This window comes from Ornithodoros turicata, chromosome 5, assembly GCF_037126465.1.
Source record: "Ornithodoros turicata isolate Travis chromosome 5, ASM3712646v1, whole genome shotgun sequence".
NCBI classification, from domain to species: domain Eukaryota; kingdom Metazoa; phylum Arthropoda; class Arachnida; order Ixodida; family Argasidae; genus Ornithodoros; species Ornithodoros turicata.
This window is the reverse complement of record NC_088205.1, coordinates 38,379,157-38,398,292: the sequence shown is the minus strand read 5'-3', so window position 1 is coordinate 38,398,292 and position 19,136 is coordinate 38,379,157. Positions and strand designations below refer to the sequence as shown.

General features: G+C 42.6%; 1 protein-coding gene across 3 annotated transcripts in view; it reads right to left on the bottom strand.

The window, feature by feature from the left end:
- The window catches only part of LOC135394377 (arginine--tRNA ligase, cytoplasmic-like), a 106,532-nt gene that overhangs the window by 45,870 nt on the left and 41,526 nt on the right, over positions 1-19,136 (bottom strand). For all 3 annotated transcript variants that reach the window (XM_064625093.1, XM_064625094.1, XM_064625095.1), the window contains exons 9-10: positions 8,877-8,986; positions 5,045-5,150 (exon numbers count right to left, since the gene is read on the bottom strand). In XM_064625093.1, the coding sequence (XP_064481163.1) occupies positions 5,045-5,150; positions 8,877-8,986 (216 nt within the window). The remainder of the gene's footprint in view (positions 1-5,044; positions 5,151-8,876; positions 8,987-19,136) is intronic.

Genomic DNA, 19,136 nt, shown 5'->3' with positions numbered 1-19,136 from the left:
TCTTTTCGATGTTCCTGACAACTTCGGGAGGGAGATCGAACTCGAAGCAGCTATTCCCGTGCCGTCTCACGCCTGCGTGGATTGCCAGAATGGCTTCGACCATATTTGGCTTCATTTTACTGCGCAACTTGTTCTTTATCAAGTTCAGCTGGCTGAAGTTGCGATGAAGATCCTCCTTGAAGTGCGGAAAAAGCACGTTCTTCAATGTAGCTGAACATTTGGACCGATGCATCTCATACGTATTCCTTTGCCACAGCACTGTCCGGGAAAGACTTCTTGTAAAGTTCCCCCGAGATGATCAGAGGTCAGCACTGAACTGTGTTCAGCAATAAAAAGTGCTGGCCTCATGCGCTGGATCGATTTTTCCTTTTGAACAGCAGCACCTTCTTGAGGAACTCGTTCCTTTTTTAGCTAACGGTTTCAAAGTAGGTTGGGGGAAGATACTTTTGGTCAATTCTGGTCTACAAACATTGCTAGCCGCATCTTGCAAGCCTTGCAAATACTGCAGACAATCATTGCAAGCACGGCACGTGTGTGCTTCTTACTCCGCTCCCGTGTTGTTGCGTGGTGCGCACTACAAATTCTGTTTCGGCCATACTCATGGGCAGACCCACACCCTTGGTGTGGGTGGAGGGCAGGGGGGCGGTTTCTTTGTTGAAGCGCGTAGCAGCAACGGACAGAGATGGGCAAATGCCCTCACGATCTCTGCCCGCACCTCAATTTTCGTCCCAGATGTTTTTCCTCACCTCACCTCATTTTTGGGGGTGGGGACTTCATTCCTCACCTCACTTCACCTCAATTTGTTTCTGAAAAATGTTCAACTCACATCACCTCACCATTTTCCAGAACACTTTTTCCTCACCTCACCTCATTTTTTCTGAAAAATTTTCCTCAGCTCACCTCACCTCAACCTTCTTTCTTAAGTATTTTCCTCACCTCACCCCACCCCACCTCAACCTACATTCTAAGGTTTCTTCCTCAGCTCACCTCACCTCAACCTTCTTTCTAAAATACAGGGTGGGTGTTCTAAAAGGTCAGTCACATTTTCGTGCAAGACGTGATACCTCCTTGACGCATACTTCTATCATGCACAGGCTTCCTGCGCCTCATAGTAAAGAATCTATCCTAGAGGAACCTACGAAAAAATTGTGGCTACCTAGCATTGTGTGACAAAATAGATATGACCACGCGAACTTTCGCCTCCATCCATCGGTATTGTGCATAGGAAATACATGAAGACGAAAGTTTGCGTGGCCATATTTATTTTGTTACGCGGTGGCTGGTAACCACAATTTTCTCGCAGGTTTCTCTGGCATAAATTATTCGCTGTGAGGCAGCAGAAGTCTGTCTGTCAAGTAGGTATAGCATCACGTGGAAAATGTGACTGACCTTTTATAGCACCCACCCTGTGTATTCACCTACTTGTTATAATTTTTGCCTCGTTGAGCCCACCTTATCCTGTTTCTGTAAAACGTTTTCACTTCACAATTGCTCTTGCAATTAGGAGTGGCCTCGCCCATAGCCACAGTTGCTTTGCGGTGCTAACGTGGAATCAAAAACTATTAGGAGCGGGTAGGTATATACATTGTAGTTGGCTTTTTACCGCTTCGTTGGTTGATTCCTGACAACATGTTACAAGTAGCCACAACTAAGATTCATTACCTTGCTTGGTTTGTCTTTCTTGCAACAAGTATCCACTACATGTACGATCAGTGAAAGTTGGACGTAGGGCACATGGGTAAAGAAGTTTCACAAGCCGAGCAATTCTGAGTTGTTTGTTTTTCATACTGGCAAGGCAGGAATGGCTTTTATCAAGTATCTCTCAAGCGAGAATGATAATGGAGCTGCGGAAGTCGTTATGCAGCTATACTTCGAATTACTTGTATGTATTGCATTTTTGTCTGTTATGTGACTTTATATTATCGATCAATATTATTTAAATAGCAGACGTATTCGTTTGTAGCCGGAACTTCCAGCCATTTCAAAACCCCTGTTTTGAAGCAATCAGGTAGACGTGTTGTACGGATTACTGGTGACTTATGTGTTGACTTAGTAATTAAATTACTTTATGTAGACACAGACCTCTTGTGCTTGTTCACCTAACTTCATTGCCGTACTAAAAGCTCAATGGTTTAACTTGTGCTTGAACCATTGTGCAACCAGTATTTGCACTTATTGCACTTAAAGCGTATGTTGTTGCCTCCACTTCTTACATCAGTCTCTGATAAGATCACTGGTTGTCATGTACTATCGTTCCAAATAATACGTGAAAGACATCTGCTTGCAGACTGACTAGTTGGGCTCTAAATATAGTCCAAAGGCCGGGAGTAGAGAGTAGCCCTGATGATGGGACCTGCATGGGACCCGAAACGTCAAGTTTTATGTTGTTTACTATGTTGTTTGCTGGTACGTTGAATTTATTAAACATAGTTTGGCTTTCTTGAAATCTAAACACTCAAAGCACACGGAACTATACTGACTTGTTCATGTGTCTCACATCATGTATGTGACTCAACTGACTAGTTTGATTGTATTGAAATCTAAGCTAAATACATAAAGCACACATAAGCTATATTCACTTTACATCATAGCTGGGCGTCCTCACTCATGAGGACCCTCATGAGAACGCCTCACCCTCACCTCACGACGATGAGGTGAGGGTGAGTGAGGCCAGACCACGCTGAATGTTCCTCACGAGGACAGTCGTGAGGCATTGTCCCTCATGAGGCCCACTGTGAGGGCCCTCATGAGGCCAGTCGTCGTGAGGCCATCAATACGTGAGAGTACAACGAATTCTGTGAGGAGCCTCACGGATGAGGCCGTGAGGCCCTTTGTGAGGAACCTCACGGATGAGGCCATGAGGCCTTTCGTGAGGAACCTCATGGATGAAGCTGTGAAGCCTTTCGTGAGGGACCTCACGGATGAGGCTGTGAAGCCTTTCGTGAGGGACCTCACGGATGAGGTCGTGGAGTCCTGACGGTCCGTGACGCACCTCACAGATGAGGTGATGGGTTCGGGCTCCTCTTTGCTGATGCCAAACACTAACGTTATATCTCACTGTGACAGTAGCAATTGTAACCAAATTTATCCAATCACTCGACGAAACCCTTAAGCAGTTGAATGCCGCGCAGTATCATTAGTACCAACTACTGACACAGTAGTTCAACGCCGACGTGTCAGGTGAACATGAAGGAAAGTTCTTTTAAGGCTTATGTGCCTACTAGTGACTTGAAGACACGCCACGCCATAACGGTATTCACGAGGCGAGACTCGTGAGGATGAAGGGTCGTGAGGCCATGAGGGTCCTCATGAGAAGAATGTACGTGAAACCATAAGGGCCGTCATGAGGTGAGGGTACGTGAGGATGAGGACTCGTGAGGCCATGTGGGTCCTCATTAGGCGAAAGTACGTGAGGCGCCGTGAGGACATGAGGGCCCTCATGAGGTGAGGACACGTGAGGATGAGGATCTCATGAGGTGAAGATACGTGAGGCCATAAGGGTTGTGAATAGCCTCATGAGGTGAAGGCATGTGAGGATGAGGATGATAAGGCCTCTCGGGATCCCGATGCCCTGAGATGAGGTTTGTAAGGGCAAAATTTAAAATGGAATGTGAGGGTTAGGGTGACTGAGGTTTAGTTACTGGTGAGGAAGATTTGGTGAGGGTGAGTGAGGCGAATAAAGTCTGTGCTTCGTGAGGTGAGGATGAGTGAGGCCGCTGGAAAATGCCCACCTATGCTTTACATGCATCTGATCTGACACGTCTATCATGTATCTGACTGAACTGAAAGTCTGAAACTAACGGGCTTCCAGCGAACATATTTTAGTGTAGAGCGCTTATGCTCACAGTACAAAAACATTTCTGCTACACTGGTAATAGAAAAAAGCTGGCTCTCGGTGCCCTTTTAAGAGATCGCGCAATTGAAAATAGCCGTTCCACGTCTTCTCCACCTCCCTCTCAAACATTTTCTGTCACCTCACCTCAATCTCAATTTTGGAAATTTTTCCTCACTCACCTCATCTCAATGTCCTTCTCAAAAAATTTTCATCACCTCACCTCACCTCCCTCTTGAAACATTTTCCTCACCTCACCTCACCTCACCTCACCTCACCTCACCTCAATGTGTGTGAGGTGAGGGTGATGTGAGGATGAGGGCACCCTCACCCTCATTTTCCCTTGTGAGGATGCCCACCTCTGGGAACGGGGGGAGAGGGAAATTCAATACATAAACTGATGTTGGGGGAAGGCGATATCCCCCCCCCCCCAGCTCCCTGTGGATCCTGTCGTACTTTAGGAGACTCAGGTGACATTCATCATAGCAACAAGTAGTGTATTTTTAATGACAGAGGGCACTGCGTAGCAAGATTAAAACTTGGTATGGTTCAATGAAATAGTGCATAGGCCAACTCATGGAACCGAAACCTTCATTGTCTGTTTTGTACTCTGTTCAAGAACTTTATTACGAGATCAAATGCCTCCCTAAAGAAGTACGTAAAGGCACGCTTATTTCGTAATATCAAAGCTATTATAAAACGTCTTGCACCGCCAATCGTGAGGTCAAAATCTGATCTGAATTAATTATAGAAAGGCAAAGAACTAAAAACTAAAAAGTGCATATCAGGTAACACGTATCTTGAAAGCAACTCGTTACTTTTCCAGGGTACCTTGGGAACTACAAGTTCACTTTCATTACCTGTAACTTTGTTAGTAACTTGGTTACATTTTTTACACAGTAACTTAACTGGTAACGAGTTCCTTTTTGTGAAGCAAATTCCTCATCTCTGCTATTCTTCACTATGTTTTCAACATAAGTAAACAACATGATGGAAGCTCTCACCTATAGCGGTGACCTTAAAGTGCCACTATGATGTAAGAAAATGATGTTTATTTCACTTTAATTTATTGCAGCATAGATCAACTTCGCTCAAAGACTCTACACAAAATATAAACGTGGAGAGTGAACACTATGCGCTTCCACGAATTTTCGAAAGAAGGGACAAAACAGCTAAGCCTTATCTCACTACAAAAAGCAAGTGATGTATCACCTTTTCCCTCTCTTTTTCGTGCAACTTCTGCAAAGATCGCTGAAGACCTTCAGTGAGCAACCCAGAGAGCTTCACTGTATCACCTGATCGTGTCTTGAACTTCTTCCTGAACGAGAACATGTAACAATGCTGTTGAACACTTCCCAGTTTTTTATGCTTAGGGTAATAAATGTATAGTTGCAAGGGAAATTTGTCAGTAACAAATCTTTGATCTGATAATTCAAAGAATACAGCTCAACAGATAGTCTGTACACAAGGTCAGTGTGAACGCTTTCGGCTCCAGTTTTAAATCATCTGCTGAGTTTCACATGAAAGTACAGCTTCATATTCATTGCAAGTGCTCTACAGGTTGTATTACCCCTTTGACCACCATAATATGTATATATGAGGTAACTCGTTCAATGTGGATGACTACAAGGGAAGCTTGAGCTTTTCAATTGTATTCAAGCTGACACACAGTGCTTTTTCAATTTTCTACTCTAACCATTTCACACACCAAAACAGAACTGAAATGTCTGGATTGATGTGGAATTTCAACTGTATGTCGGCCACTTGAACTGATAACTAGACCCTGGATATTTAAGCACGAAAAAAGTTTATTTTAGGTGCCCATAACAGCCAGCAAAAATATCGATTTAGGCACTAAAAGTGTTGTTATAGGCACCATAAACAAGTGCTTTTGTTGGGCATGTGTTCGGCCCTGCTTAAAGTACAGAAGGCAGAATGAATTAAGTTAGTAAAAGATGAGACAAAATTAAAGGTGGGGTTGTCATTTTTATTGGAATAGTACATGAACTCAGCAGTTATCTGTTCACAGTCACAGGCGTTGCTTCCAGCGCTACTAGAAGCGTAAACACCCGTTACCTTACATTTATCGAAATGATTCGCACAGCAGAATATCCCTCTCACAACCTAGTTAGCCCTAATGAACAGCAAAACTTATATTCGAACTGTCTGGGTTGAAGAACACTTAATTTAGATCAAGCTTATTGTAGAGGGGACTAGAAATGGACGTCAGAGTTTCCCCATGCAGGGTTTTTGCAGCAACAGCACACTAGTTGTCCGCTTGGCTTTGTTTTCAGCATGTTATCAGCCAAGCCGGTGCTGTTTCCATGTGCCGTGCACACCATACTGGTGTTTCCTAACTTAGGGCGTTCCACTGACGCTCCTCTCAAATGTTTGCCGCAAATTGTGTAATTTTAGCCTGCTAAATTGCAATTTTAGACAACATTCGATGAAAAAACATTTTAGGCATTTGCGCCAAAATAGGCACTATGTACCACTGAAATAGGCATTTATAGGCACAACAAAACAGATTCTGCTGTGATCCCTAACACCTAATTCGTGCCCCTGTACTCAAAATGCACTATTAGGACTATATATAAAAGAAAAAAATAGGCATTTGCCGAGAAATCCAGAGTCTACTGATAACACATCTGTCCCCGTTTTACCAGCTCTGGTAAAGCTGTGCCATACAAGACAACCCCTTGCCAATAAAGAGCCTGTTGTCACGCCTTTGCTTCAAGAGGGGTTGTCCACATAATTGCTACTCAGACTGTGCGCTGACAGAACATGGAAAGAAATGGAGAAAATGAAACCCACTTTCTCAATTACATATATGGCACACATAGTAAAGCACACTCAACTCCTCAGCCTGAAAGATGCCATGAAGCAGTTAAACTGGTGTATTGAAGTGGAAACCTTACTTTTCTGAGCACATTTCTGCTGTGGGAAGGGCTACAGAAATTCATTAATTTATTAAAGTTATCACTGACAGCATTACACTGATATTATTGCATAAAGATGTACTAATTCAGGACATAAGAGCACCAGGAAGTGTTATCGATAAATAGATGGGGAAGAACAAACCTGCAAAACTTTACACTACGAGGAAAAGGCTTCCTAATGACATGTGAGCACATCTTGTGCTTGCTTGTGTCTTGCTTGAGCACATCTGGCAATAAATTTCCGCCCCCTCCCCCCTTGTGCTGAGCGAGGTGCCATTGCTGCTGTGATACATTACTCAAAATGGACAACAGTTACATGTCATTTTGGGTAGGAAAATGCTCTTTGTGGCAGACTGTACTTGTGAGTCCTATATAGGGTCTGACTTTTTCAGGTTAAACCCAATTCTGCCCATTTAGTGTCTCCCATATCAGTTTCACACCAATTCGGGTTAACCTTATTTCTCCCCGAATTTCAATCACATATTACATTGTATCATGTACATGATCAAGCAGCAAGCTGTGTACATGTCTGATGAAAATATTATCTGAGCGCAACTATAAACTATGCGAAGCAAATTTAATGTTAGTACATTATGTAGTGTTTGTGACTATGAATCACGAGGAATGCATGTTTTATCATCATATCTGCACCCCTAACTACAGGCCGCTTACTGGACAGAAAGAAAAAATTTACCCGATTGTACCAATAGCATCTGCATGTGCGCCCTTGTTTTTGGAAGTTTGCTAAGCCAACAGTGCACGTGCAGCTATATGATGAACTTCGTAGCCCATCTTGAACGAACGGTGACATGCGATGTCATTTTCGGAATGCGGAAGACAAAGATAAGTGAGTTCTTCGGCAAATCAATATATTTTCCTTCACCATGTGCCCATGTTCGCTTAGTCAGAATCCACACTTAATTCGAATTCTTTTTGCCGTCCAGACGACTTCGAATTAACAAGGTTCAACTGTACATTTGAAAATGGCTCAGTGGCGTGGCCAGACCTCCAAGGAGGGGGGGCTTGATATGAAAACATGTACCACTCCCGCCCCCCGTCACCGCTAATCCTGGATGCACCAACACACACATAGTACTTGTGCACGCTGCAAGATAAGAGATCCAAATCTAGAATAATTGATTTGAACGTTCACAATGCGACGATATGTAGGCTGTCATGACCAACGAGGCCCTGTCGCCAGATCAGAAGTATTTTGAGAAGCTCATACTTTGAAAACCATTCAAGAGTGTACATAGGCTCTAGGAACTGCAAAAAAACGTTTGCTATCGTTACTCCCCCCATATATTATTTTCTCCTCAGACTTGCACGATTTGCATGGGTCAGCCTGTGGCAGGTAGGGAGTGCTCAAGCCCCCCTAGCCCCCCTCCCGTGGCTACATGCCCCTATCCCGCAATGGCTATATGCTGGTCAATGATGTGAATGCTAACAGAAGATATTTTTCAAGCCGTAGCTTTCTATGCAGTAGTACATGTAGCAATATTCGAATGCATTCGATTTGTTATTATTGGAAGAAATAAATATTCGATTTGGACCGAAATTTCACTATTCACACAGCCCTACTAGTCTTGTCTGCATGACCGTTGCAACATAGTCCATTTGCGGATATAGTCGTTCTGAAAAGGGAAGACGACAACGGCTCGCTTGTGACAGGTGCACATCATCGATAGACAGTTGTTCTAGTCATCTGCAACTAAAGGTTACCCTAGAGTTTGGCCCCTGCTCCTTTCCCTACAGCAAATTCTTATTACCTGTTTTGAGGACAACCATCAACAATCTCAGCTGTACTAGATGAAAAATGTAAAAACACATCCGCAGAGTCACAGTAGTTACATTTATCATCCTGCCCAGAATGAAATGGACGTACAATGCTGGACAAAAGTTTACTGAATACGCTCTGGGGCATTCCTTCTTGAGAGTGACACACTAGTAACGAATGGTGCCATAAGGAGTTGCAAACAGGTGACTAGGATACCTAGGCATATGTCCAAGTCCGTACAGTCCCATTCGCTTCTAGCATGTCACTCTGAGGAACAAATGCGCCGCAGTGTGTGCCGTAAACGTTTGTCCAGCACAGTACAACTTACTTGTCTTCCCCAAGAACAACTCCAAAGCAGCAGTGGTCAAGGCGAACCCTAGATGGATCAACGTAGCCTGCCCTCTCTGCACATGCAAACACAGTATTGAAGTGCTGGGCCTAGAAAGGACAAAAATGAAAAGAAGATTAGTTTGCTATGGCTTTACTTTTGCATTGTAGACAATAGCCTAGCCTAAGACAATACACTTCAGCCTAAAATGTGCAAGAGAATGGTGCAGCAGTCAAATTTCAGTATGCTATAATACTGTTGCACTGAGCACAATTGCTGAATTAGGCTTAGATTCATAAGGTACAAAACTTTAGATTTTGTCATGCAGATGACCATCATTAAACAGGTTACACCGATATTAACAGTCAGTTAAATGATACACATATTGTACTGAATGCTAAGGTAATGAAATAAGCTTTTTTTGTGTGTATGTATCTCACTTGATGTGTGCTCTTCAATGAACTAAATGATGAGAGGTGTGGGAGGCTCAATCATTCCTACTGGTACTCAGAATCACAAACACTACCTTCTCCCAAGGTCACCCACAAGGTCAGGTTTTATTTTGGGTGAATTCTTTTGATCCAAATTCAGATTATACGAATTTTTTCCGCTAACCCGTGACATTCGTATCATCGACACTCTACTGTAACATGCACTATTGTTGTCCTTCCTGTCTCAAAACCAACCGGGAGGAAAAAAAGCGGTGAAATAGCAAATTCTGGTACAAGAACAGGAAAGATGTGCATGAAACTTAATGTTTTCTGTAGAAATTATGATGTGAACTCTGCCACTCAGTTATATGATCAACATGGGTGTTGCTGTTATTTTCCACAACTCATTAACTTCTTGATCCATAGTGTTGATATTCGTACATATTATTTCTGACAAAATTTGCCACACTTGAGTGGAACTGCAGCAAGAGATGCGGACAAGCGGATTAAAACATAAACGACAGGAGACCTGCTGACTTGCAACTAACAGAACTTTAATGGAAACCCCTTTCTTTTTTTTCTGCCAATAAATCCCCCCCTTTTAATGGAAAGAATCTTTATGTATGAGGAAGAGGATGGGTTAGTGAAGAAAGGACCCCTTTACAATGGAAATGTATCCATAACTTAAAAACCCGAGACTAGGGGACAAAAAAACGAGGTCTTGTCTGTGTTGTCGTTTTTTTGTCCCCTAGTCTCGGGTTTTTAAGTTATGGATCTATACCACCAGCTCGCTTGCTACCTCTCTATCCTCTGGAAATGTAGTTCACAAGTGGGTTTAAGCGGGGTAGTTTGTACCACCCGCTCCCAGCTACCCCGCTTCAACCCACTTGTTAACTTGTTAACTACATTTCCAGTGTACTGGAGGACTTCTTTCTGCACTAACCCATCCTCTTCCTCATACATGAAGATTCCTTCCATTGAACTTCTGCTAGTTGCGAGTCTGCAGGTCTCCTGTCATTTATGTTTTAACTCGCTTGTCTGCGTCCCTTGCTGCAGTTCTACTCAAGTATGTACTTGAACCAATTACCTCACTTCAACCCATTTGTTAAAATTTGCCATAATTTGTATATTTTGGAACTTGTAGGTTGATATTTTGTTCACAATACAGGCATATCCTCATGAGGTTTCTGCTGCTTGGACTGATTTTTGTGTGTTCCAAAATGAATTTTAGAAATACATAGATAGCTTTGCTTCTGAAACTTACATCACTCCATAGGGCATTCATTTGGCTACATTCTCCTATATATCAACATATTTTGAAGTGATGCTGTCAGTCACAAAAAAATATATTCGTCAAACCACCCAAAAATGGCCATTTTTGTAGCGGTAAGGAAAGAGTTAAAGGTACTGTAAAGCAGTAGACAAGCATGATATGCCGGTGATGTGACTAGAGACTTTGTTGCTTCTAAATATCATATGCGGAACCATACGAGCGACAACGCGCTATAAATATTTTAAATTTGCCATGAAAAATGTGGCGTAGTGGAGCGGTGCGACGTCTGATGTCAAACAACCCCCTGTACAGCGAGCAACACTGAAAATTGGTATTACACACTTTTCACGAGACTGGTCTTGTTTGATAGCGTTCGAAAATGCGCTTTGTCGCTTCAGAAAAAATTATTGGTTTTCTCAAGCTATTTTTCTAAACATGTTACTGAAGTACAAAAAATTACCAAAATTGAATACTCAAGCTTTGACATGCTCTTCTGAAAAAACTATGAGACTTACGCAGAAATTTTCCTGGAGTGGCAAAGCAAAAATCTTTCTAGAACATTTTAACACCAGGAATATCTGCATCCGATTATCTGTTCTCCCAATATATCATAAAACATGAAGCCAGGTAACGCGCGGCTTGATTGATGTATTTTGCGCCTCCCTGTGGCGCCACATCGCGGGCTAAAGGGGTAAAAGGGATCCCTCCGCCACACAGCATCGTAAATCCAACACCCTATCCTAGATTCCTTTTCCTGACATGTTCCCTTCCCACTGTTGACGTCCTTGAAACAGCTCTTTTTGGGAGATTAGGTAAGGGAACGACAAAAGCGTCTGCTGTTTAGGATAGTTGGAGATAGTGTGTGTGTTGCAATCTCCCAGTCTCTTCCCTGCCTTGGGTTTTTCCGACCTGATCAGTATGACAATGCATGTTTTCCGGCAGGCAGGCCTGCAGCTATGTCGTATCATCCTTGTTTGTTTTCTGTGCACAGTGACCGCTAATTTTTGGTGAAGGAACCATGGATCCTACGTTTATATGGTGCTGTCTTTGTAAGCATACAAGTTTTTAACTGCACTGAATATGACAATCGGCACTGCTTCTGTTATTAGATGGTCCGGTAAGGGGGTTTAGGAAAAAATGTTCCTGAATAAAAAAATGCCACAGGAAAAATGATCAATTGGAAGAAATGCCCACAGAAAAAATGTCCCCTGTGGGACATCCACTTTTGATACGCGTGGGCTTGTTCACTTTGGACGTTGACTTTTTACTACAGTGTGAATAAACACGAGGAGGGGGGAAATGAAGATGTATTAAAGAAAAAAAAAAGGAAAGGTCAACCAAAGCGAGTAGTCATATACTCCATTCAAATTCCGAATCAAACATGCAAGTCAACGTTTGAATTCCTAATCGAATAGATGTTTCTTCCAAACCGAACACATTTCAATAATCGCGAAGCTGCACACGTTAGACTGACATAGGGAGGGCAAAAAAATAAAGTGAGAGCTACTTCCTATGCTGATCCGTATACATATCTCACGTACATCTTAATATCCCAACGTGCTGTATATATGCATCTGGTATATACAGCTGTATATATACCCGTATATTTTCTGTAGCCTGTCAATAGATAGTTTGGTCAGAATTAATTATCATCTATCACTCTCGCCACCTCTGGGTTATGTTATTGAGGGGTAGCGGCCAATTGCTCACCCCTTTCCATTTTACCATGAGCCCACCCTGACAGTTCCATAACTTATTTTAATCTTTTCCACTGTGTGAAGCAGTGAATAATAAAGCGTCTTAAACCAATTTTTTGCATAAATTTCTTTTTAATTTTCGAACTTTTGAGAAACGAATTCGTCGTCCGACAGCTGCTAAAAAGCCAGCTTCAGTCTTCCCTTTGTGAGGGGGAGGGGGGGAATACGCTTATTAAGAAAAAGAAAGGAAAGGTCAGCCAGACGGAGGTCCGCTTGCCATTCCAAAAAAAAAAAAGGAGAAAGGGGGAAGCAAAGAAAAAGAACAAAACTCGGGGCATCAAGTTTTCAGGAAGTGACCACAGGGCTTATTATTTTAATCCAGCATTATCACAGCCAGTCACCCCTCCAGCCACAAGAGCCACAAGAGCACGTTCTCCTGTAACAAACATTTTATACTGTGCCACTAAACACACACATAGCTTGCGAAAACAACAGGCACGTACAAAACTTGGTGAGCACTTGTACGCCTTGAGCTTCCGGGCAGTGAGCAAATGTCCTGGATCCATTATTGAGACCTCTCCTCCATTTTTGTTTGGTCGGAAACCGATTTGACTGACGAGTAAAATAGACATCACATGGAAACAATACCACAGTAATTTACTCTATCGGCTACCCTACATTAGATTATAGCAGTGGTCACTGTTATGACACTTCAATTGAATAGGCAATAGACTATCAAATAGCAAAGTTGTCGCACGAAACACCAACATTTTCTTGTGATGCAACTGGGTGTTACTCAGCACTACAGTAATAATAAGGTAAGACTAATGGGGTAACTAATATAGGAAGAGAAGCTTTCTATCAACCTCGCGCTACACCACACTATCTCAAGCGTGCATTTGGGGAAATGGGGTTCCCGAAAAAGTTGTCCCTGGTTGCGTGGGCAAAAACAATGGTCCCGCGGGGTTCCGTGCACCGAAAAATACAGGAGCGCCGTTGTGAACAGCTAAGCAAACGGATCATAGCCGGTTATGCCTATCATTCGCCCTCATTATTTGTTGAAACTGAGAGTAATTTTCCTAATCAACACTGATGTTAATGAACAGTAAAAACTGCATGCCATTAACGAAGAATATAAAGGCATCGTTATGAATCATATTAGACCCCTACCTATGGGGTGGCTTTCCTCTTCTATAGAGTGAAAAACCTCCCCACTTCGTCAGAATGTTTGTTGAAAGGGCACTGTTGTTTGTAATGTTTGTGTGTTCTTGTAGTGCATGAAGATTACAAAGCCAGAAGTCAATTCACAGAAAAGTCAGTTTTAATGAACCCCAGGCAAAAAATAATCCACAGCGTAGGCAACGTTTGATATAAGCTGCGACATCAGAAGGAAAAACGTGCCCAGCACACCTTATCATCATTCCTTCATGCGTTGCCGGACCATTTTATCCTACACCCTAGTGCTATACACTGTGGAGAATGACGACCCCCAGCATGGAAAGCGACCGATGACACGGAACGTCTACATAAATTGTAGCAAGACAAGATAAGCTGATAAGGAAATTTAAAGATTACGTCCGTTTCATGCCGAATAATTATTTCGCATATGGTGGATACGATGTGTATGGGTATAGGAGAAAATGGTCCAGAAAAAATGTTATTCAACTATTCTGGTGACCGTTTCATGCTCGACGTGTGAGCCATAAAACAATTTATTGTTTCTTTTAGATCTCTGTTTATCACTGTTCACTCATCTCCAGAACAAAGGAGCTATATCAAACCACTGACCTATTTTCAATCGTGGCATCTGACAGTATCGGTAAATCCCGAGTCAATTCCATTAGCATAGATTGAGAAGTTACCTGTCAAAAAGAACTCGTTACAAGCTAAGTTACCGTGTGCAAAATGTAACTAAGTTAATAACGAAGTTCTTCAGCCTGAAATGTAACTCGCAGTTACTGCATTACTTAAAAATAGAACGAGTTACTTCCAAGTTATTTCGGACACAAAATAGCATTACGCAGGTGCAGCGCGCGTGAGCAGTTGAGTTAGACATTGACTTGCCTGCGGAGGAGTGCAACACACTTAGATCGTTTTCGTTTATGTCCAACAATAGACCTCTTCCTGTTTGTAAACAAATGATGCCATAGTATTCAACAGCGCCACAAATCTGGTAGAATTGAACTACGCTCGACGCTAGAGGTGAACAAGGTCGCGCCCGAAAGCCACGGTCTTGAGGGGATTACAATATGGTCCCTTAAAGGGACGCGACCCTCAGTCCTGCTTTTCTTTCACTGGGAGGCAGCGAACAAGAGCCCGTTCGTGGAAACCAGCGCTCTCCTTCCGATTTGTTTCTGTTTCAGCCTGTCTACGGATATCATGATGACGTTTCTCTGGTAGAGGTCTATTCGAACGCTTTGCATCTTATTCCCTGTGGGCACACAATGGTTCAGCTTCATTTCAATGGCAGCGGTTCTTACTTCCTGAATAAAATACCGTCATTTATTGAATATCACGTTTTATGGCAAAAAATGATATGAAGGAACTGAAGAGAAAGCAAGAAAATATGTGGACGTGAGTGAAAAGCGAGTTAAAAGTAACTTGGAACCTAACTTACTTTGGCAAAGTTACCTGAAAAAGGAACGAGTTCCTCTGAAAGTTACCACAGCGCAAAAGTAACGAGTTACGTTACAAGTTACCAAAAAAAGGAACTTAGTTACAGTAACGAGTTACCTCGAACTCTGTCCATTAGTGCCCCTGCGAATTACTTTTTATCGGAATGAAGTTCACCAGGGTGCGGACAATCGCTCATCGGACAAGAGCTCACCAAACGATATCGCTCACACTTTTACCGACTGCAACTCTTTTTTTACTGCCATGGCTTTTTTTTTCTGGGGGGGGGAGGGGGTCCTTATATTCTAGGACCATTTGTTCCGACACCCATATGCCAGACGTCAAATAGGAAGGAGGTGTGACATTGCAGTAGAAGCTGTAAACAAAAATGTTTTGTCGCCTATTTATGTCCTCCTGCACGATTATAACCGTTTCCAATAAAGGAGAAATAATAAATGGTATGAGACTCGTAAACATCAAGTGTAGGTTCATTTGCGACCGTGTTTTGTAGATTGGAGAAACTTGATATGGTTAATGTAATCAATCAATCAATCAATGCACCACACTTTTTCTGTGAATACACGGTTCCGGGACATTTGATCGAACGTTGTTTGGTCGAAAGCCGTTTGATCGAACGCGGGACATTGGGTCGAAAGCCATTTGATCGAACACCGTTTTGGTCGAAACGGCAGCAGTTGTTTGATAGATTTTTGGCCTGGGTTGTCCACCCTATCCCGTTCGACAACTTGATAGGTTTTTCATTCTCTGACAGATAGTGACTAAACATGGCATATATGTCCCACAACACTTTGTCAAATAATAATTGATGTCAATTGTCAAATAATCAACATTTTTGACAAAATAAATAAATCAAATAAATAAATGATATTTTTGAATGATTTATTCGCGTTGAACGTGGACAAATTTTAACAATGTATTATGTATTAATGTTTGTAGTTAACTGACCATTGGTTGGGACAAAGAGGAGTTTGTTTATTTACTACATCACCATTACTTATTTGTTGTGGTTTAGTTTAATTACTTTGCGCCTATATGCAAGTGAATTTAAATTTGGTTCTTCCAACATACATGTAACCGAAGAAGTCCTTCAAAACCTAGACAACATAAGTAGAGCCTGAAGTTTTCCGGAAATATTTTTTCCCCAATTCGGGGGGTAAAAATCGGGGAAATCAACAGTGCTCTGGATTCATGCGAATTTGAGTGGAAAGACTTTCAGTAAGCTAAATTTGGGGAGAAATTGGGCTCTATTACTCAAAAGAACTGTACTGGTTTGGTACAAACAGTGATGTAATTGCGTTTGCTGCCAAACAAGCTAGTGTGCATTCCTACACACGTTTCAGTGAGGGCAATGTGCCAGGTAAAAATCGGGTTTCACCCTAAAGCGGCACCCTTCAATTCGAGGTGCAAATTCGGGGAAGAAACGGGTTAAACCCTAAAACTTCAGGCTCTAAATATAAGTAGGGAGTGACTTTTTCGGGTTAAACCCGATTCCGCTTGGTTATTCCCCCCCGAACTCACCTCCGACCAATTCGCGTTAAACCCGGTTTCTCCCCGAATTCCGGTCACTATAAAATCCTCAAGTGACGAACAAAGGTCGCTACGTGTAACACATGTAAGAATGGGTCACTTACGTTCCCAGCAATACACCCATGTGTGTCAATACTGTCTATGCCTTCGGGGATTACCACTGGAAGGTCACGATCCCCCCCCCCAAAAAAAAAGAATGAGAGATCAGGAAAGGACTTAATAGACAAGGGGAGACACAAAAACACCCGATAACACCTGAAGCCACAATTATCGTCCGATTTCTCCCTGAATTACAGATTTAAAAATAGCGCCCGATTTTTACCCCCCGAATCTGAGAATGGCATTTAACCCGAAAAAGTCACTCCCTAAAGATAAGCCAGGGAGCAGATCTTTGTACTTTTTTTTTTTTTGCGTGGATGTGTAGGTATCTCAGACTGCAGATGCATTCTCTAAACAAGGTTGAACTAATGTTTTATATGACTGTTAATATAATATCTTTATTTTATACTATGGCAAAATTTCCTTCTTAGCATTCAGAGGCTTCTAGTGCCTTTCGCGCACCTATCACTATCCCATTTCGGATCATTCCCTTTAAATTTGTCGCCAGCAATGAAAAGGGTGCCCAGAAGAAGCACAGACTATTGGCTGCTCCCAACTTGAGGCCATTTTCTTCAATATGTGTCCTACTAGTTCGCAGGATACTTCCACATTGTTCTATTCAATTCAATTCAATTCAATTCAATTCAATTTTCCTTTCGGATGGGAATTAGTAAAAAGCTAGAAGGCTGTGCTGTTCGTGGATGACAAAGGTCTGCAAATAACCAGTGGTCTACCCTCTTTAGCTGAAAAAAAGAAAGCAAGAAACAACTAAAAAAACAGAGGGCACTGATTGCCTGCTCCGTATGCTCGAGTCAAAAGTTACAGAAAAAGAGGTGCTAACGACACGCTGCGAGCTTTGAACTCCTTTCGAATAAACGTCTTTCGAACAAATGGCGTCGATCAACCGGCTTTCGACCAAGCGACGTTCGACCAAATGGGCGGACACCGTGAATACATAGCAGTTGGCTTTGCAAAAGCAGTTTGTCTGCAAAAAGAAATATCAGCTGGTCAATATAATTTTATAGAAATAAGCGCGGCAAACGAAACATGACACTTGGACTTTGCGTGCTGGTGTCGAAAAACTCTGACATGGAAAGCTTAGGAAAGCTAAGATAACATCAACCCCAAAAGTCAGTAGATTCAGTCCACATAGAGACAATGAAGAAGAATTCACCTTGGTCGGACCTGCCTTTTTTCCTTTAGCTCAGTTGACCTTGGCAGCCCGCACATGATGGGAGATCCCTGCACCTCAGTAGTCAAGGAGGTCACACGTGTTTATGGAACTACACAATCCCGCGGAGGAGTAACTCGTAACAGGGGTATTGGTTAGAGCTTTCACCTTGCTGAGACCCGGATGTTTGTGTGAATCGTGATGGCTGATGGATGAATCGTGAATCGGAGATGGCTCCTCGGTGATTTCCCCTCTTAATGGTGCAGGTCAGGGCAAAAAAAAAAGGCTGCCCATATCAATCTCTACTCCTGGAATCGGCTGTATAGTGTTGACTCCCTACAGGTACAGCTGCCCAAAGGCTAGCAGATGACACACGGAAGACGGACCAGTTGCAATCAGTGCAAGCAACATTATTTTGCCTTGCCGATAAAGGGTGGTTAAGGCGAGAGTCAGAATAAAAGTACCGTAAAATGGGAGCATATGCTTGCACCTTCTGCATGCTTCTTTTACCTTTGGGCATGTGTTAGGGACAGAGTAAATGCTATTTAGGGAACTTTTTTTTAGCGAGACACCTGGTTAAAACTCTTTCGTTCTAGTGGGAGTGAAAATGCATCGTTCTCTATGGCATCCTGACAGAAGCGGTCAATTACTTTGTTATATTTCGTTGTATAGTCAAACCTCGATATAATGAAACTCACAGGAAACATTTCTTCGATTGTACCAAATATCTCGTTGTATCGAGCCTGACGAAATATGCGAGCCAGCTGCGGCAGGGAATACAAATTATTTCACTGTACTGCAAATTTCGTTGTATATAGCTTTCTGTTATATGAAGGTTTGACCGTATCACATTTCGCTGTAATGAGGTTTGACTGTACAGTAGAAACTCGATGCTACGAATCTCACGGGGTAGCGGAAAAAATTCGTATCATCTGAAATTCGTATCAAACGAATTAAACCAAAATAAAAATTGAGGCAAGAAAAGAGACAGTGTCTGTTCATTTTCCATTACTGTCAGTGAAAGAGGTCAGTCGTAACGCCAGGTCTCCGCTTTTTGCCAATGCTGCCCAAATTCGCGAGATGATTCAGAAGACCCAGCACGTGCTTTCCAGCCGCGAGTCGCACGACGGTGTTCTAAAGCGACGTAAACAACGAGATTTGGCCGAGGCAGACCACACTTAGGGACGACACAAACATGAAAGCCTCATACGCCCGGAAATCAATGAATGCATTCTCCCTGAGTTGTTGCATTCAAGTTCTAAAGCGAGCTTCTCCTAATGCACGCAGGCGTTAGGTGAAGCTGACTTGCGGAATGGTGACGCGTAATGTTGCCAGAAGCAGGGATTTCCCCACACAATCTCCCCAGGGGGGTGTACACCTTTCCTGCATTTTTGCAACAGCCCCCCCCCCCTGAAATTTCTCAGGTAA